The sequence below is a fragment of the Lemur catta genome, chromosome 11 (genome assembly GCF_020740605.2).
Source record: "Lemur catta isolate mLemCat1 chromosome 11, mLemCat1.pri, whole genome shotgun sequence".
NCBI lineage: Eukaryota > Metazoa > Chordata > Mammalia > Primates > Lemuridae > Lemur > Lemur catta.
In genome coordinates this window covers 40,071,250-40,092,154 of record NC_059138.1, presented here as the reverse complement: position 1 = coordinate 40,092,154, position 20,905 = coordinate 40,071,250, and the positions used below count along the sequence as shown (strand labels likewise).

Here is a 20,905-nt window from a genome sequence, read left to right as displayed (position 1 = left end):
TATGTTCTCCCATCTATCCAGTGAGGACGATCAAATGGATCTTGATCTAATGGGTATAAAAACTTACCTAATTTACTTGTAGTGGCAGAGCTGGGATTCAAGTCCAAGTTTGTTAGCTCCATTACCTATAACTCCTATTATGCTGTTCTGTCCCTCATCAGAATAGCTCTAGACATAGGACCACATGCATTATGATAGTTTTACCCCTACCATGTTGAATAATAAAGCTTTGGCCAAAGCTCTTTTATAGTGGAAGAAGCATTGTGTTTTGCATTGCCACTTGACTGGTTTCAAACTAATCAAGAAGAACTGGTGATTTTAATAAACGTTGAAGTAGTGCAGGTAAAGCAGGAAAAAAATGTACATATAATTAATTTAGAAAATCTGGGATTGGCTTCATATAGAGAAGTGATTATTTTCATTTTATAAATTAATGGTTTAAAATTTTGGTAAAGTTTCTGTTAGACTTCTGTTCTATAGTGAGGTATTTTCAAAATAAAGGTGGTATTAAAATCCTCAACAGATCTCTTTAAAATTACTTCTTGTGTAACCACCACCAAATCCCATCTTCCACCACAATTACCTCTTCCCCCAATACTGAGACCAAAGCCCAATAAGGAATATTTTTATTGAAGTTCAATAGTAATAAATAAGTTACACAATAATGAGAGCTGGATAAGTTTATAATTCACAAAAGAAAAAGTTGACAACATAGAAAATGATATGTTGCTTTGAAATATTTAAATTTATGAAAGTCTTCAAGTAAAAAAAAATTAAAGCCCTTCATTCATAAAATCCAACCAGCATTCATTCTTTCTTGCTTTTTCAGTTTTGTAAACTTGATCAGAAAAATTCATCTTTTTTTCTAACCCTGCCCTAATCTTTCTTGAGGGATGAAATAGAGCAAAGTATTTTCAGGTTATGCTTACAATAAAATATACTCAAGTAAATGACTGAAGATGTATGTTTTTGAATGTTTTCATTAAATAAATGTAAGCATTTAGAACACACTCTGAAGTCTTTCCACTTTTTCATATAGCCACATGCCCATATACACCAATTCTAGACAAATTGGATATGTTGAGCTAACATATATAGACATAACCTAACATATATAGACAGAATAATCTTGACATTTCAGGTAGGTACATGATAAAAATCTAACTGGCTACACATCAAAAACATGATGAATTATTTGAAAAATCTGGATGTTTCTGCCTAGGCACGTATATGCAGATAGCATCAACATTGTCTACATTAGCATGTTTGTACCTCGTTTAAAAAGATAAAATATACATTGACTGGTAACTCCCTCCACCTAAGATGTATGTGTGCATGGATATACATGTGTGTAGGTGCACATAAATACACGCATATATCAGGGTTGATAAATCAGGATACAAAGGGTTTATGACTTTAGAAGAATATGCTGTAGAGTTTCTTAAACAACTTTTTAACACTTAAAAAGTGATTAGATTTATAAACAATTTTCATGATGCTTCTCAGTTTCACTTATTACGTAAGGTGAAACGCTATGTACTGCAGTACAATGAAAAGCCTGGTAAGCCTTTTGGGAAGGCAAGGTAGATTTTTAAAGTTCTCAACCTTGATTGAATCTAAGTCAGTAGGCAGGCATGCTACCTGGTGCAGTGCTTTTTTCTCATTTTGTTGTTGGGATTGGAGGGGTTTCAAAACCATTGCATGCATTTTGCTTGGCTATATGTTTGGAGAATTAGATAAAACTTTTTATCAGTTCTCAAACTTTTATCAGCATTCAAAACATACTATCTAGAGTCTAAACATACCGAACCTCAACCTCATAAAAGCATTCCTGAAAGGTACACTAAAAAAGACCAACAGCATTTTGTACTCACTAAAGCCTACAGGCTCACACCAAGGAAATTTTGTTTGATTTTAGAATTTAAATTGATTTGCTATCTTTAAAGGGGCTGACATGATAGATAAAGCCTTCCCCACCACATACTTTTCCCTCCCGTTCCCTCCCTCATCCCCACACAAGGGCACACCCCCCCCCCACCCCCCCACCACACAGAAAAACACACCTACCCGCCCCAGGGCAGATTCTCTGGGTTTGCCACCCTCTCTTTTCTTCATACACACAAGAGGGCAGACTCATTTTCTCAAAATGTATACCTGGAGGCTGGTACTTTCTCTGCTCAACAGGTAAGGACACAGGAATAAGCCATGCAGCGTGGATGTTTTAGATGTTACCTGAAAACCACAAAATGAGCTAATTCCCAGGGCTTGAAGAGGATCCATACCCTTCATTGTTTCTCTGGGTCCCACTGCAGATGAGGCTGGCAATTGGGATCCCATTATCAACCGCCATAAGCTTATGCACAGTCAATGTCTATAAAATGAATTGGAGTTTCCTGGGCCCTGGGTCACAGTTGTTTTCAAACATTCCATTCATCCATGAGGCAGAGATTCAAAGGACTTCTCTTTATGAGACCTTCCTGAAAACAAGGCTGTCCTGTATTGCCATAAAATAAGGCTAGTCCAGTCCCTATAAATGTCAATGTAGATTATGCCCATTTTGATAGGACAATATGAATCTGAATTTGGATAACACAGAAAGGCATACACTAGCAGCTATTAGGCCTAGAAAGAATAGGTGGGCTTAGACAGCAATTACTTAAAAGGTAAGAGAGAAGACTAAGACAAAAAAGGTCAGGAAATATTCCACTGTATGAAATTATTCTAACATTCTGACATATTTACATATAGGGGAAATGTTATTTTTTTTGAAATGCACTCATGTTCTCAGATGCTAAACAAACTGCTAACAAAAATATATTTTCCCACCTTCAATAAGACTTAGGTGCTTTTTATGTACACGATAGAATTCTATTCAAAACAGTGTAAAAATTAAAGAACAGGAAAAGTTAAATACAAACATGCAAGCCATAGACATAGCTTTTTTGTACACTACTTTCAATCTACCAATCACTGGAACTTGCGTATGTACTGTATGGAAGGCATGTGTTGAAGACTAGTGCTAAAGAATATGCAGTGATGTATTTTATAACATTGTTTAAAATCCTTAAATTCTATTAAATGGCTGAAATGACATGGACGCTTTTACAAAAGTTTCTAGTATAAGCTGAGTTTCTACAACTACATGCTCTTTCAGAAGGCAGTCTATCAGAATGCAGATGTATCTGGTCTTGCGTGTGATGATTGCAAAGGAAATAACTGTATGGAAATCTAACTTCACTCTAGAACTAAATAAATTATTGATTAGAAGGGAGGGGTCTACTTTGAATTAAATTAATAAAGACACTGAAAAACCTGATAGGAGTGAAAGCAAACAAACCATAGGGTTTGGTTGCAAGTAGGCCATCCTAGCATAATTCTACTGGGATCTGACTACTTTTCTCCTGGCAGTATCTCCTTCATGAAATCTAAAACAAGGAGTTAATAAGAAAACATAAAAAAAGACAAACTCATTATTAACAGGAACTCTTAGAAGAAGAGGCTTTAGACAGGTTGGGTAATGCCTATGTTTTGATTTGTAGTAAGCTGGTAGTTAGATATTAGAAACAACCACAAGAGCAAGAACTTTCAATGACAAATTGACATTGCCATTCCATGTTTCTATAATATATCAACTATAAGGAATGATTAAGATAAGCATTTTACTCATAGGCCAAAAACTGAGTTTGATGAATTAACCAGTAACTCTTATGGACTTTGAAGGAAGATATTAAATTAGACCTGGGGGTTAGCTTTCTTAAAGCATGATCTTCAAGCCTACTTTACCATGAGCAAGAACAACAAAGGTGCTAGGGACTTCCCCTGGTCACAGTTCCAGGCGCAGTGGCTCACGCCTGTAATCCTAGCACTCTGGGAGGCCGAGGCGGGCGGATCGTTTGAGCTCAGGAATTCGAGACCAGCTTGAGCAAGAGCAAGACCCCGTCTCTACTAAAAAATAGAAAGAAATGATTTGGACAGCTAAAAATATATGTATAAAAAAAAAAATTAGCCGGGCATGGCGGCACATGCCTGTAGTCCCAGCTACTTGGGAGGCTGAGGCAGTAGAATCGCTTAAGCCCAAGAGTTTGAGGTTGCTGTGAGCTAAGCTAACACCATGGCACTCTAGCCAAGGCAAAAGAGCGAGACTCTGTCTCAAAAAAAAAAAAAAAATACATATATGTGTGTGTGTGTATATATATATATATATATATATGTGTGTATATATATATATATATATTGGACCAAAAGACATTCAAACTATGAAAATTCATGAGACTACAATTATGCCAAAAAAAGTTGATATTGATAATTAAGTGGAAATAATAAAACATTCAACCTGCCTTTTTAGTAAGAACTGTATTTAAGGATGACCAAATAACTCAAGTTGAGGGGAAACTATAGTTTACAGACAACAACCAAATCCTAAAAGAATAAGAAATGAGAGAATTAGAAAAAAATCCACAAACCTAATAAAATTACTGATTTAGGCAAGAATTATCACTTGATGTTAAAACTCCTGGGTGAATGGCTAATGGGGAACTGGAGACTCATTCAATGTCAAAGGAGCACCATACAGATAAGTCTGTAGTCACAAAGGAGAAAACCAAACCAGAGGATCAGACTGTCATGCCAATCCAGTGATCTATTACACCTTAGCACTGTTAACGGGAGGTCAACTAGATATTACATGTTTGCTGATATGATGCAACATGAAGCATGTTTCTTACCTATGGTATCTTCTACCACAAAATGTTTTAACTGGAATTCATGAAGCCTTTAACTTCTAGGTTGTAGGTAGTTTAGGGAATAAAGAAACAAGCTAAACAACACCATTTAAAAGCAATTAGATAAATTCACAAGACGGGATTCTACAGGACAACCGCCTCAGCTTTAACAAGTCAATGTTATGAGAAAAGGAACTGTGCAGGATTACAATAGACTTAAGGGACTTAAAGAGACATGACTAGTTGCAATGTAAAATCATAGAATACCAGTTTGGACAAACCAACTGCAAATTTGGGGACAACTGGGAAAATCTGATTAAAGTCTGAGGTACAAATATTCTGTAATTCTACACTTTGGGAAGGTGAGGCAAGAGGATTACTTGAGGCCAGGAGTTCAAGACCAGCCTGGGCAACACAGTGAGATCCCATCTCTACAAACAAACAAACAAACGAACAAATAAAATGTTCTGAAATGAGAAAGTAGAGATTGTTGATTAAAAAAATAGGTTTTAAAACACGATATAGATATGATCTTATTTTGGTTTTCATTTAAAAATTTAACCTCTAAGGATTCAAAGCTATACATAATTGTCTTTTTAAATTATTACTGTAAATCTGTGATTTTGAAGTTTGATTAAACAGTTGAAGTAATGAAAAAAATGTAAATAAATGTGCATAGAAAAAGATCTGGGAGGATATGCATTAAGGTGTTAACAGTGGTAACCTCTGAGTGGTGACAGCATATCCTATTTATAGGTAAAGTACTTAAACGAAATAAATTTTAAGTGCTTGGCTTAAAAGGGTAATACTAGAAAGTAACAGAAAGGTCACTGCACAATAAATGCAGGCAAGACGCCAATTTATCTTTGAAATATTCAACTAAAAAAAAACACAAGTAAGATACATCTTGCTATGCGTCATTCACCCTCCAAATCAAGCCTTGACTACTAGGGTTTACCCTTAGGAAAAAAAAAATCTATTGTCTAGTATTTAAAATGTGTAAATTAGAAATCTCATGAGAAGCTCATAACCCCAGGGTGAGGTCCTCATCTATGCCTCTGGAGCAGCAGGAGTGGCATTAAGCTCCAAGTCGTCCTGGGAAGGGAGTGCTGAGGCTTCTTGTTCAGCCAGTGCCTCTCGAACTTGGCTGCCTAGAACTGCATCATGAATGCTGTGGAACAGCAGCTCCCATAAGGCAGGATTTTCAAAAAATCTGTTTCGAGTGAGGTCATTCACAACTTGGGCTATGAAAAGAAGAAAAGGAAATTAGTCCACACGCTGGATTCGATCTTGAACATTAACAAAAAAAGGTAACATTTTCATATTGTTTACATATTAAAACGCTATAGTAAAAGTCTCACTCCAATCCCTCTCTCCATCACATCACACCTCCAGTCCCAGGAAGCTACTTTAATTACTTTCTTGTATATTCTTCTAAGATTTCTCTATACAAATATAAGTAAATATAAATATATATTCTTATCTTTCCCCTTTTCTTACCCCCAAAATAGCATAGTATATATAATAGTATGTATATTATTCTGGACTCTTTTACTACATTTTTTTACATGGTATTCTATTGTATAGATGTACCCTAGTTTAACTTAGTCCCTTTTGTTTGGTGCTTGAGTTTTTTCCAGTCTTTTGCTTTTATAGACAATGCTGTAATGATCAACCACATACATTTGCCATTTTGAATGTGTGCAGCATATTGCTGGATTTGCTACGATAAAAGGTAAATGCATTTATAATTTTGAAAAATAATGTTAGTCTGCTCTCCATAGGGGCTGTCCTATTTTGCACTCCCAACAGTAATGTCTGAGAGAGCCTGTTTTCTCACCGTGCCTACATAGCATATTGTCAACCATTTTTGATTTTTGCCAATCTGACAGGTAAAAAGTGATGTCTTTATGTAGATTTCATTTTCAAGTACTGTTTTAACCAAAATATAACATAAAACAAAAATAGCAGGCAAGGTATTCCAAAACCACTGCCTGGAGAAACAAGCAATCTGAATGATTTTATGTAACTGTAATATGTCTGTGGCAGCCACTAAATAATAAATAATGCTTACTGGCTACTTTCCTCCAGCTCCAGTTCAGGAGGCCTGCCAAAAGTATATGTGATATGAGACTATAAGTGGCTAATTTCAAAGCTGGCTGAAAAGTGATTTTTCAGAAGAATAATTTTTATTTTTATTAAAAAATTAAGGGAAAAATTTCCACTGTACTCACCACTGCATCCTGCTAAATATACATAAATCCCGACATCTCCATATTCCTTTACAATCTGTAATAATGTTGAAATAAAGTTTAGTTTATCTTGAATCTGTGACAGATAAAAGTTCCTTTTTTTTTTAAAAGTTCCTTTTTAATCTGTATATTCTTCAGTGATATAAGACACTCTAACTCATTCACTTGAGCTACTCTGCTTCAATAATTATGCATTTTTGAGATAATTAGTTAAAAATAATTTTACATTTTTTTGTTTTTTATACAGTGATTATTAGGGGTATCAAAAATTGTGAAATTTTACTTAGGTGTAATAAAAGTATTATAGAAATGATTTTTTAAGAAGAATCTTCTTGTAGAGATAGATACTGAAATATTTACAGATGATATGATGACTGGGATGTACTTCAAAATAAGAGAAAGGAAAATAGATGTTGGGTATAAATGAAACCAGCTTGACCATACACTGATAATTATTGAAGCTGAGTGATTGTTATATGGGGATTTATTATACTCTGCTCTTTACTTTTGAATATTTTTGGAATTTTCCACAATCAAAAGTTGAAAAAAAAAACAATGAAGAAGAATTTTAGGAGTTGGAAAGGGACCCTAGTTCAACTCCCTGATTTTACTCCTGGCAACCCTGGGTACAGAGATATTAAATAATGACTTGTTCAGGGTGGTGCTTACCCCTGCCAGAGTTTTTACTCCAACAGAATCAATAAAATTGACTTGTGTAAAATCCAGAATGATGGTGTGGACATTATCCCCTGGGGGCATAAATCTTTGCAGTTCTTCAGGAAATGTGCTTTTGATGACTATTGGGGGATATTTTACTTCACCATCCTCTTCGTCAGGCTTGGTACCATTTTCTCCATCTACTTCTGCATCCTATGTCAAAAATTAAACCAAAGCAGAATTCAATGAACTACTCAGTTTTTGGTTGTGACAAAGATTTATAATGGAAAACCAGCCCTTCAATTCTCAAACTACTGACTATACCAGATCCCTTCTAAAATATTGGTCATATTCCAGTCTTGTAATATGACCAGAAAAGAATGTATACACAGCATTCAATTTTAGCTCAATTTTTCTTCTCTTCCTCCTCCTCTCTTTTTTGTCCAATAAAATACACTCTCCTTAGTCATGTTATCCATTTCTCTCTAACTTCTAAAATAGTCCCATTAACTTCAACCTGACAGGTCACAGGTCACATAAGCCTGAACAGCAAAAGCCAGCCTTTGAGCTTTTTTACTATCAGCTGAATAAATCTATGACAAAATGCTAATGGTGAAATTTATTAAGGTACTGTGTGATTTTGATTTTTTAAAGCAATGTTTTCACTACTTATTTCAGAAGCATCCTCATAGATGACATTTAATATGTAAAGGATACTTAGATTGTTTCTAAGCTTTCCTATTTTATTTATTTATTTTTGAGACAGGGTTTTGCTCTGTTGCCTGGGCTAGAGTGCAGTGGTGTCATCACAGCTCACTGCAACCTCAAATTCCTGGGCTCAAGGATTATAGGTATCAGCCACCTCACCCCAGTCTTAAACACTCCTATTTTAGTAACTTCATGCTGTGTTTAAACTTCAGTAAAGATGGCGGGCACTGCGGATCAAGAGAGAAGGGAATATTACAATGAAAAGACCACTCACCGCCTTGACAACAGTCGCGTTGGCCACATTTGCATTTCCGACTTCCTTAGCGTACTTCCTCATGGCCTTTCTTCTCGCTCCCATGATGACTGCTGGGTTCACTCCAGTCTTCACAGAAGAGCAATATATGCAAAACCACTTCATGTCTCCAGGGACACACCCAAATTTCAGGCCTCCTCAAATCTCCCCATTTAACTGCTTTCCTAGCCATGTTCTCACCCCAACCCTGGCTACACCTTGTCCTCAGATGTCCTGAACTGGTTACTCTCTCATTAGAAGAACATCAGTAGCTTTTCTTATTCTCAGTCTTTATTCAAGACAAACAGAGGCTAAAGTATTGAAGAGAATTTTTAGGGTGGTCTTTACCAAACTTAGATCCCTCAGATTCTTATATTTAAGAGTCACTGTGGGTTGATGGGGAGGTTTTCCTACATACGGGGCGGTTTAGGGTTGAGTTCTAATCATGCCAAAGCAGCCCACATGATCCAAAGAGTACGAAACCTAACATTATCTTTTCACTTTCTTTTCTTAAAATTTTTTTGAAAAGGTAATATGTACGTATGATAGGAGAGAATGAACAGTGGTGACGGTTGCAAAACAATGTGAATGTACTTTATGTCACTCACTGTATTATACATGTGAAAATGCTTGAAGTGGTAAATTTTATGTCTCATACGTTTTCCCACAATTTAAAAAAGAGAGATGAGAGAGAGAAAGAATGAATAGTATAAAAATACTAAGACAGCTAAGTGACTCTCACAATCCTGTCAGTCCACAGTTCCCCTCCTCAGAAATAATCACTCAATTTCTCGTGACTCACCTTTCTTTTTAATGCATTGCTATACAAGTCGCTATTCGCATAGTAAATTGGGGCATTTATTTGGAATATTTTTATTCCAGGAATTTCTTTCACCTGAGGAGTAAAATATTAGTGACTTTAACACATGGAAATATTTCAGAATCAAAAATGCCAACTGCCTCCCTCCTTCAACTTAAAAATTAACACAGAAGTTGCTAAGGGCCCTCTTTCAGGGTTTAGTTTAGGTAAAATGATACACTCTAGGAGGAAGAGTTCTGCGAGGAAAGCTTTTAAAAATGCACATCTTCCCATTTCTTTTAAAAGTCCGTCTTTATTTTTACTATTAAACACAAAGAAGAAGGAACTGAAAAATATTCAAAAAGACAAAAGAAAATAGACAGGCGAGGGAAGGCTGCTGCCCAGACTGTGAGAAGCAGGCAAAGCAAGTGAACAGAGGTTTACTTTGGTTTGATTCACAGAATGCAGGAAGGAGCCAAATGGACACTTCTAGGATGCAGTTTGGAAATGAGTAATCCAGCATGCAATTCTTTGGATTAGTGAGTCTAGTTTCCTCATTTCCTAATACCTTATTGTGAGTCTGAGGATTTCTTCACAAGCATAAAGCAAAACAAACAAACAAGACTCGTTTTAAAGATTTTGTAAAAGTCTTTGAGATTCCACAGAAGAAAAGAACATTCAAAATCAAGAAAATTTGAAGACATAATTTTAACCATTAAAACAAAGTGGGAGAATTCCACAGTCCCACCACCTGTACTTTACATGGTTAAAGTTACTATTTTATCATAAACACATGAGAAGAAAACCATGCACATACAAACCATCCTCTCGGTTTCAGTGTTTTGCAAATAAATACTTTAATTCCAACAATACATATTTATCCCCATTAAAAATGAGGAAAAATAAATATTAGGAAATTGAGTAGTTAATGCATAGTAAAAACTATAAAATTGAATCCAGACAGTCAACTGGAGCTGACTTCTCACTTTGAGCACTATACTTCCCTCCCTTCACCCCTACTTTTTGTCCTGGGTAAAACAGTACTTAGCCAATCAAATCACATGCTCACAACCTTTTAAAATGATTAAAAAAAGGTCCTACCTCCTCATATGCATCTATATCAATATATACATCCGTGTCGGGAAGCTGTCCAAGGACTTTGTAGCTCGGACTGGAGATAGAGAGTATATTAAATACCATTGTGTTGAGGTGTGGTATGATTTAAACATAAGGTTTTGTATGTTTACATCTCATGTAAGGATTTTCTAGTGAATTCAGGAATATTTGATCCTTATATAGTCCCTTTGCAGAAGGGCTTCATGTATATCACATTCCCAGTGTTATTCCAAGCCCAACATACCCCACACCTCATGCCACATACATGTACCACACATACTCATATACCACATGCACACACCTACACACAATATATACCCAACAACCCCAATATACACACCACATACCACACACACATGCATAATACTACACATATACCACACCATACACATACACTACATACCACATACACAATGTATACACACTATATACCACACACATATGCATATATACTACACACACATCACATACCACATACAATATACACACACCCACCCACACCACATACCACACATAAACACATGCATACACTCCACACAGTACACACACATCACATACACCTCACACCATGCAGACTATATGCATCACACACACACACCCCACACTGACCCCCATCACACACACCATACCACACAAACAATCTGGTCAGGATGAAAGACTCTGGCATTTTTTTTTTTTTTTTTGAGGCAGAGTCCCGCTCTGTCACCCTGGCTAGAGTGCCATGGCGTCTGCCTAGCTCACAGCAACCTCAAACTCCTGGGCTCAAGCAATCCTCCTGCCTCAGCCTCCCGAGTAGCTGGGACTACAGGCATGTTTCACCATGCCTGGCTAATTTTTTCTATATATTTTTAGTTGTCCAGCTAATCTCTTTCTATTTTTTTAGTAGAGACGGAGTCTCGCTCTTGCTCAGGCTGGTCTCGAACTCCTGAGCTCAAACGATCCACCCGCCTCGGCCTCCCAGAGTGCTAGGATTACAGGCGTGAGCCACCGTGCCCAGCCTCACTACCATTACTAATATCATCATTTTTACATGTCTGTCATTCCCAGGAGAATACAATATCTATGAAGGGAAGGGCCATGTCATATTTACTACAATATCCCTAGAGTCTAGCATCTCTCTGGGAACATAATAGGCTCTCAAAAAAATATCTATTCAATGAAGAGTATAATTATTTCAGTATGTCAATATGTTTATAATACTGACCAAACTGTTACCTCTTCGGGGGCAGAAGCCAAACCTCCATCTCATTTATGGCACCCTTGGTGTCTGCATGGAAGAGGCATTCAGGAAGTGTTTGCTGAATGAAATGGTTGTCTCTTAACTATGCATGCTCTGAGGGAAACTGAGTGTTTGGAACAACAGGCCAAAGCTAATGCACTACTACTCATATCCTGAAAGTGTGTCCTAATTACAGAAAAAGCCAGCTGAGAATAAACAAGTATCCTGAATGCTGGTTGTCCAAACTCTAAGCTACAAAGACCCATTAAAATTACCAACATAGGACAGAACATAAAAAATCAACTTTAGTTAACTATCATTACATACAAGAGTTCTTTATCTCAGAGGTTTGGTGAACATTATGGTTTAAAAATATCTATATCCTTTAACAAGCCACAGTCTAGAATTTTTGAGATTATTGTTGTTTTTTGTTTTCTTTACCAAATACGATTTTATGGTTTCTTGTCATAATTTTTAAAATTGGGTAAGTTTTTTTAGAAAATATTATACTTCTCTTTCTCCCTCAAATAATGTTCTTCATAACAAAGGGAAAAGCTTTTAGATAGTAATGGGCAACAGTGTTAGAATTTTTTCATTCTTAACCTGAGTTTAGAATCCTACATGTTCTTAATCTCACATTTTCCTCTCATGTCATTTTTAATGATGAAAATGCTCATTTCCTACTCCAGAGCACGGGGCGCATCCCGCTGTTCTGCAGATAAAGGGTCAACATCCCCATCCAGCACCCTTTCAACACATCACAGTAAAACCTTTAAGAACCATTATGTGATGTGCAACTATAGGCAAAACCAGACTAATCTCATTTTCATTCCTCTTTGTGTGAAAGAGGAGAGGGCACTGTTATTGGTTGAATGGGTAGAATGCGTCAGATGCTGTGCTAGCTCTTTGCATGCCTTGTTCTTATTTAAATCTTACTGTAACTATTTGAGGTGGCAAGTATTAGTTTCATTTTACAGATGCAGAAATCAAGGCTCTGAGAGGTTGCATAAAATCACAGAATTTACAGAAGGTATGGCCAGGACTTGAACCCAGGATTGCCTGAGTCTAAAGTCTAGGCTATTGCTATGACACATAATGTTTCCTTTTTATCTTTATGGTGATTTCTTTATTGTAAATAGTAATAACACTTTTATTTTTTTTTTTGAGACAGTCTCACTCTGTCACCCTGGGTAGAGTGCAGTGGTGTCATCATAGCTCACTGCAACCTCAAACTCCTGGGCTCAAGTGATCCTCCCGCCTCGGCCTCCCAACATGCTATGATAATAGGCATGAGCCACTGCACCTGGCCAACGGTAGCCTTTTAAAGGTTATTTTATACCTTCCCTAGCAGGCTCAGTTCAGAAGAGATGCCATGGGATAATGGTTCAGGGTAGAAGACGGGACAACTGGAGAACTGCATATGATAACGGTGTCAGAGTTTGCTTCATGTCATCAAAACTCATGTCAGCACCTGGTGCCAAAACAAATTGCAAGAATGTGGTTCACTCAGAAGAGGGTAAATAAACCAGTGTAGCACTGGGCTGGGAATGGCACAGACGATGATGGAAATTAGGCTCTTTTAAAAAAAAATCATTGATGAAAGTATAAATTGTGACACAGTAGAGCATTTGGCAAAATTATATGGAATTTTTTATTTGGCATTTTGTTTATTTAGTCAATACGCTGCATGAATGTTATAGCGCCTACTCAGGCTAACTTGAAAAACGAAATGGCTTCACTTTCACCAATTCAAGCTTCAGTCTACACTTTAAGTCAACATTGTAGTCTCAGCCAGGACACTCACCCCCATTCCAATCTGGGCACTCACCTCTGTGTTCTGTAAATCACCGTCAACAGAGCAATGATCACAGCAGTAATCAAACCGTAGTCCAATCCCAGGAACAAGGAGGACACAAAAGTTGTAAGCCAGATGGTCTAAACAAAAGACAGAAAGCTTTATGGAGAATCATGTTAAAACTTCCATAAGAATTAAACACACACACACAAGCTACTTTCACCTCACCTAACTGGATACTGCACATAACCACTGACTGCGTTAACTTATCTTTCTCACATTTTTATTAGCACTAATCATATTTGCTGCTATGACACATTAACCTAATCATCACCTTTGTTACTTACCAGCTCTATTTTGCTGGTTCTCCAGAAAAAGGGGAGATCTGAGAACTGCATAAACATTCCCTTCAGGTTGACGATCACAATGGCCGACAGCACAGCCTGAAACAGAGCACAGGCCGCATGCCTCTCCTCATGTCCCAGAGCCCTTTGCTGGCTCATTGTCCTCCTGCTGCCCTCCCCACGTCTTCTCCCTGACCACTTCCTACGTGGCACTGATAATGTCTTTGGAGCCATGAATACCTGGATTTTCAGGACTTGGTTAGCTAAAATGGGCCTTGGAAAGCCAGGCTTATATCCTAGCAGCAAACCTGCATGATGGTCAAGAGGTTCAGAATTAAACTTGGTATTCAATGAATTATTTCATCCATGGTCTTCCTATATTATGATTTTCTTTTTTTTTGTTATATGTATTTTTATTTATTTATTTTTGTAGAGATGTGGTCTTGCTATGTTGTCCAGACTGGTCTCAAAGTCCTGGTCTTAAGTAATCCTCCCACCTTGGCTTCCCAAAATTCTGGGATTACAGGCATAAACGACAACCTACTCTACTCTCTATTGTTCCTGATCTCCACTGGATTAAATATATCAGCAAATAAATGTCTTATGAGTGTAGGTCATTTCAGATTTTTAATGAAAGCATCAAGTCATAGATGGTCAAAGAGGCCAGGCACAGTGGCTCATGCCTGTAATCCTAGCACTCTGAGAGGCCGAGGCAGGAGGATTGCTTAAGCTCAGGAGTTCGAGACAAACCTGAGCAAGAATGAGACCTCATCTCTATTAAAAATAGAAAAATTAGCTGGGCATTGTGGAGCACACCTGTAGTCCCAGCTACTCAGGAGGCTGAGGCAGGAGGATCACTTGAGCCCAGGAATTGGAGGTTGCAGTGACCTACAATGATGCCACTGCACTCTACCCAGGGTGACAGAGTAAGACTCTGTATCAAAAATATAAATTAATTAATTAATTAAAAAAATAGATGGTCAAAGAGAACAGGGACCTGGGAGGTTAGCCAGTCCAAACTACTTTGGAGATAAGGAAACTGAGACCAAGAGTTGAAATGGCTTTCCCAAGGTCCTGTGGGCATCTATCAGTAGATTATGGAGCAGGATCTTGGTCCTAGCTTTGGCCCTTTTTCATACCACCTTGCTAGTGTTACAGTAAAAATCCCTAGTATAGCCACAAAAATATAAAGAAACAAAACAACAACATCTCTACACATGGAAGAACCTCACACCAAGTCCACATTACACACCTGGGGTAATGATTCAAAGAGGAATCCAGTGGCTAATATGACCAGCAGAATCATTAACGAGGCCAAACAACCTGCAAGCTGAATGAGAGAAGACACATGGAAGGGGCTTTTAGGAGACTTGAGCAAGAGGTGGGGTACAGGTTGGTCTTATTCTTTGGATAATCACTGTGGGAAGATCAAGAAAATACGGATCCAATGCAATGAACTATTACACAACCCTATACATAAACCATTACATAAACTTATAATTCCATCCCATTCTCTCTTTGCAGTTTTGGTTCTTCTTATGGCTTTTAAACAGAAGCTGAAATGCTTAAATATCTTGACTGAAATGCCCTTGTCAGATACATGGCGAAGGAAGTCTGGTGTCAACCTGGGACCCATAAGGGTCAAAAGAATTCAGATAAGGGTTTGTTGTCCAATATAGTAGCTACTAGCCACATGTGGCCATTTAGGTTCTACAAAATTAAAATTAAATAAAATTTAAAATTCAGGTCTTGGTTGCACTAGCCACATTTCAAGTACTCAAGAGTCATGTTGCTAGTGGCTGCCATATTGTACAGTGATATTTCCATCACTGCAGAAAGTTCTATTGGATGGTGCTGGCATCCTGCCCACACTCAGTCTCAGGCTTTCATGACAACATCCCATGTCTGAACTTTGAGGTTTACTGGTAGCTGAGTGTTGCATAACTTTCCAATTTAACTGGAGAATATACCTCTTTCCTATAGATTCAGTTCCTTGTGATTCGCTTCAACCAATCATGCCTTTCTCTGATTCACTACACAGCTCACTGGAGCATGGATCTGCAGGCAGAGTAGCTTTGTTTGGGTTCAGAATAGAATCAAGAGATTAAAATTTAATCACCACCCAAATCACCAGTTCTTAGAGGCCTGTTATATACACACCTGTGTCTTCCCTCCGGTTCCCTCCTGAACAAGGCTTCGAGACAAGGAGCATGAGATTGAAAAGGTCTGGAAGAGTGAGCCAATGGAATTGCACAGTCCCAGGGCAATGAGCTCCTTTTCCATGTGGAAGGAAAACACAAAAGAGATAGGTTGCTCTTCAGGAAGAAAAGCATGATAGCCCATTTTAATACACATTTTCAGCCGTACAGGCTGTCTCTTCAATCTCTTTTCAGTTATAAGAATTTGTTTAGCATCAGTTCAAAACAGGAATTACGGCATATTTTATGGTGGTGGAAAAAAGCTTAAAATTTTTACTGTTAGAGATAAATGCTGTGCTTCCTGCCCAGCCCCTCCTTTCCAAACACACTCCCTATACAAATAATGCTTTTTTTTTTTTTTTAAAGAAAACTGCAGTAAAAGGTGACAGATTCTTTTGTTTTGTTTTGTTTTGTTTAAGAGAAAGTTCTTTTTTTTTTTTTTTTTTGAGACAGAGTGTCACTTTGTTGCCCAGGCTAGAGTGAGTGCCGTGGCGTCAGCCTAGCTCACAGCAACCTCAAACTCCTGGGCTTAAGCGATCCTACTGCCTCAGCCTCCCGAGTAGCTGGAACTACAGGCATGTGCCACCATGCCCGGCTAATTTTTTCTATATATATTTTTAGTTGTCCAGATAGTTTATTTCTATTTTTAGTAGAGACGGGGTCTCACTCAGGCTGGTCTCGAACTCCTGACCTCGAGCGATCCACCCGCCTCGGCCTCCCAGAGGGCTAGGATTACAGGCGTGAGCCACCGCGCCCGGCCAAGAGAAAGTTCTTGATGTATAGGACTATTGGCATCTCTTAAATGTCTGGACTATTACTCAACAAGTATATGCCAGTGTCTTCTTGGGGCAAGTGACTCCTGTTCTTAGGGGTATTTTGGGTATTTCTAGTTTGATCATTGTATTTCATATGAATGTGGAACATCTAGTTTCTCCTTAGAAACATACAGGGTGTTAAAACAGACATTGTCATGCCAAGATTATAGCTCACGATGTTTAGATTAAATACCTTATTTGTGGCTACATTGCAAAAACAAGGCAGCAAAGAGAATACTGTGGAGTTTGAGTGATGAATCATATACCCAGAGTTTAATGAATAAAGATAAGCCTTCCTGTGGAACAAAAACGGCTCTGAAAAAATATTTTACTTCCAGGCTGTGAGCTTTAAAAATAGGGATAACATCTAAAGGAGTTTGACAAAGTATAAGCTTCAGATTGGAGATTTCACCTTTCCAGGTGGACCCCTGCCCATTAGGTGAGGTAAGACTCTGTACATCAGGGTTCTGATTATCTAATGCTCATAAGTAATGAAAAAAAATGTAGAATTGAATAAATACATGCTTCAAATACATCCATCACCCAAGTAAGTTTTTCTACCAAGATCGATAAACCTAGTTCATGTGCCTTCCATAACAGAGCACGATGACTGTACTGCTATGGTTCCATCTGCAGGAAATTGATGATTTTTACCTGATTGCCGTCAACCTGATAACCATGTTTATTTGCCAAGGTCTTGGCCATTGAGATGGTCACTGAAAATCCAACGATGGCTATGGCAATGGCATCCACGTATACGAGGTGGAAGAGGCTGGTGTCCGGATTGGCTGGAGGCAGTAGCCTGAAAAGTCAAGCTGGCTTTAACTCGGGTGTTGTGACCACTGAGAAAAAACACGGGACTAGATGGGAGCAATTTAGAAGGACATTGTCTACAAATGAGGTGATCAATGCTTGGATCCTTGTTTGCTCTGGTTTGGCAAAAAGAGGGCCCTCCTTGACAGAGAGAGGTTCTTTCCAGGCCCAAACTGCAGAGTGTGGCTTTCTACCTGGACGGGTTATCAGCAGAGATCAGACGCTGTTTTATTTATAAAAGGAGTAACCTCATACTTCACGGCACAATGATGGCAGGTGTAAGACACAGAACCAGGAAGAAGAGAGGATCAGAGAAGTACTCAGATGCCACAAGACACTCAAACTCAAGTCTTGGGGTGGGAGGGTGTTGGACAAGGGCTGTCTTAGAGGAGAATTACTGTCCTTGAAACATTAGGTACACACTTCTCTCCCTTGTTATTTGATGTAACATCTTCCCATGATCTTATCCTTTGAGTTTCTAACACAGAAAAGGAACAGCAGATTATACGCCTGGGCATCCTGTGTATCTGAAGGAGCCAAAAGTGCGACTCCTGGAACCCCAGAGTGGGGAACCCAGCTTCTGTGGTCCATTCTTATAGATTGGGACCCGTGTCCTAAAGAAATAGAATAGGGATTCCTTAGAATGCTATGGGGGAAGGGGATAGGGATTTTCAAAGGCATTCTACTCCAATTAAAGGCACTAGGCTAAATAATAATCATTTAATTGATACACAATAATAATTATTACCATAACAACCATTTATTAGGTATTTCCTCTGTGCCAGGTTCTGTGCTCATTTAATTATTTCCAATAGTCCTGTGAACTAGACACCATAATAATCCCTATTTTACAGGTGAGGAAAATGAGGTATAGTGAGGTTAAGTGATTTGCCCAAGGTCAGTTTATTAATATAACAAAACCACCAAGAAACTGTCTCTCTATACGTATTTGGTTAATATGTCATAGCACAGGGACAGAAGGGATGTTTCAAGTTATTGGATAAGGAGAGGGCAGGGAGAAAGGGAAAGAAACCTAACATCTATTAGGGCTAGACTATGTGCTACATGCTTTGCATAGGTCATCTCATTTTTCCTCACAACACTCCTATTGGATAGGTGCCATTATTACCCTAATTTTTAGGTGAGAAAATGGATGCTTACAGATGTTAAGTAATTTGCCCAAGATGTAGCTGAGAGTCAAACTTAGGGGGTCTGACCATAAAGTTTGTCATCTTTCCCTTGCACTTTGCTGTACACACATTAGCTGAGAGGGAAGGCCTCACAGCAGGTTTTGGCCTGAGTAAATAGGATATAAAAAAAGGATGTATTTTGGAATAAGTTAAGTATCCAAAATCAAAAGACATACATTGCAAAGGATATATTGCATGACTGGGATCTTTAGCAGTAAACTGTCACTTTCTGGACACTGCAATGTGTATGTTTTTATGTATGTATATAGATAAGTGTATAGATAAGTGTGTATAGTATAGCATATAGCATAGTGTATAGTATAAGTGTGTGTACAGATAAGTGTGGTAGTCTGCTTTCAAATACAGCCACCAACCCATCCTCTCTCATATTTGTACATGCATGCTGCTCCTCCCATCTAGCTGTGGAATTTGTTTTCCTTCTGGCTAAACCTAGACTGGCCTTGTAATGTGCTTTGACTGACAGAATGTAATAGAAGTGAGGCTATATGAGTACCTTAAGAGCCCTGGCAAATTCTCTGTGTTTCTTTCTTGTTGTCCTGAGCCACCATGGAAAGAGGTCTGGCTACCCTGCTAGAGACATCATGCTTAGAGATGATGCCAGCCAGCCCTCAGCTGTTCCAGCCACTCCAGCTGAGGTATCAGACATGTGAGTGGAGCCCTCTTGGATACTCCAACACCAGTCACATCTTCAAACATCTGCAGATGCATGAGAGACCCCCAAGCAAGACCAGCAGAAGAACCACACAGCTGAGCCCAACTTAGACTAAAGAATTATAAGCAAATTAATGGCTGTTGTGGGTTTTTATTTGTTTGTTTGTTTTTGAGACAGGGTCTCACTCTGTTGCCTGGGCTAGAGTGCAGTGGCATCATCGTAGCTAATTGCGACCTCCAACTCCTGGGCTTAGGCAATCCTTTTGATTCAGCCCCCTGAGTAGTTGGGACTACAGGCATGCACTGACACGCCAGCTAACTTTTCCATTTTTTGTAGAGACAGGGGCCTTGGTATGTTGCTTAGACCAGTCTTGAATTCCTCACCTCAAGTGATCCTCTCACCTCAGCCTCCAAAGTGTTAGGATTACAGGTGTAAGCCACTGTGCCTGGCCTAATGGTTGCTGTTTTAAGCCACTGTTTTGGGGGTGGTTTATTATGTAGCAATAAGACAGATAACTGAAACAGTATGATTGTACACAGATAAGTAGGTAGGTATTTGTTACCTACTTGGTTTTGGGCAAAGTTCCAGAAAGATAAGGTTTCTGGGTAGCCAAGTTCTAGAAAGGTAAAATTTTCTTTTCTTTTTTTTTTTTTAAGTTCTCACATATAAAAGGAAAGCAACATCTGAGTACAATGCAATAGGGAAAGGAAGGTATTAAGTAGAAATTATGATGACATGTCAATTTTAACCTATCAGTGTGTGTGTGTGTATATTTGAATAGCTTATTACTGTTATGCAGCCTATCAGTATATTTTTAAAAGGAGTACTCTTAAGTGTAATCATTTCACATTTAATCAAATTATTTGTAAATAGTAACTGAAATGGATTATCTGTTGGATCCAATCAAAGGCTAATGTCTATCACATTACTAACTTTGTTAGCGACCCAGGTGTGAGGTAATGGAAAGAGCACACACCTGGGTATCAGACGACTGAGTTCTGGGTCCAGGCAGGAACTCACCAGTGAGTCACTAAACCTCACTCACATCTCTCAAATATCACCTTCCCTGATACCCTACCGAAAACAGAAACTCCAGTCTGTCCTATCTTTTACCTGGCTTCTCTTTTTTCTCATAGTACTTCTCACTATTTATCTGCTTATTGTTCAACTGTCTATCTCCACTAGTGGAATATAAGCTCCACGAGGACAAGCACTGTTTAGCTTGTGTATTTGTTTTTGTTAACTGCTGTGTCCCTGGTATATAACAGGCATTCAATAGACATGACGAATAAATGAGAATAAATAAACTTTTC

At 38.3% G+C, this 20,905-nt stretch overlaps 1 protein-coding gene across 3 annotated transcripts in view; it reads right to left on the bottom strand.

Annotated features, from left to right (window-relative positions):
- Positions 1-5,580: 5,580 nt before the first annotated feature.
- Positions 5,581-20,905, bottom strand: part of SLC26A5 (solute carrier family 26 member 5) — a 31,105-nt gene continuing 15,780 nt past the window's right edge. Inside the window, exons 8-18 of one of the 3 annotated variants that reach the window (XM_045564271.1) lie at positions 17,571-17,718; positions 16,064-16,177; positions 15,156-15,233; positions 13,907-14,002; positions 13,593-13,699; positions 10,531-10,600; positions 9,433-9,525; positions 8,613-8,720; positions 7,643-7,843; positions 6,956-7,010; positions 5,581-5,965 (exon numbers count right to left, since the gene is read on the bottom strand). In XM_045564271.1, the coding sequence (XP_045420227.1) occupies positions 5,772-5,965; positions 6,956-7,010; positions 7,643-7,843; positions 8,613-8,720; positions 9,433-9,525; positions 10,531-10,600; positions 13,593-13,699; positions 13,907-14,002; positions 15,156-15,233; positions 16,064-16,177; positions 17,571-17,718 (1,264 nt within the window). In that variant the 3' untranslated portion in view covers positions 5,581-5,771. Of the gene's footprint in view, positions 5,966-6,955; positions 7,011-7,642; positions 7,844-8,612; positions 8,721-9,432; positions 9,526-10,530; positions 10,601-13,588; positions 13,700-13,906; positions 14,003-15,155; positions 15,234-16,063; positions 16,178-17,570; positions 17,719-20,905 lie in introns of those variants that run through there. The other 2 variants (XM_045564273.1, XM_045564274.1) reach the window with 2 other exon arrangements.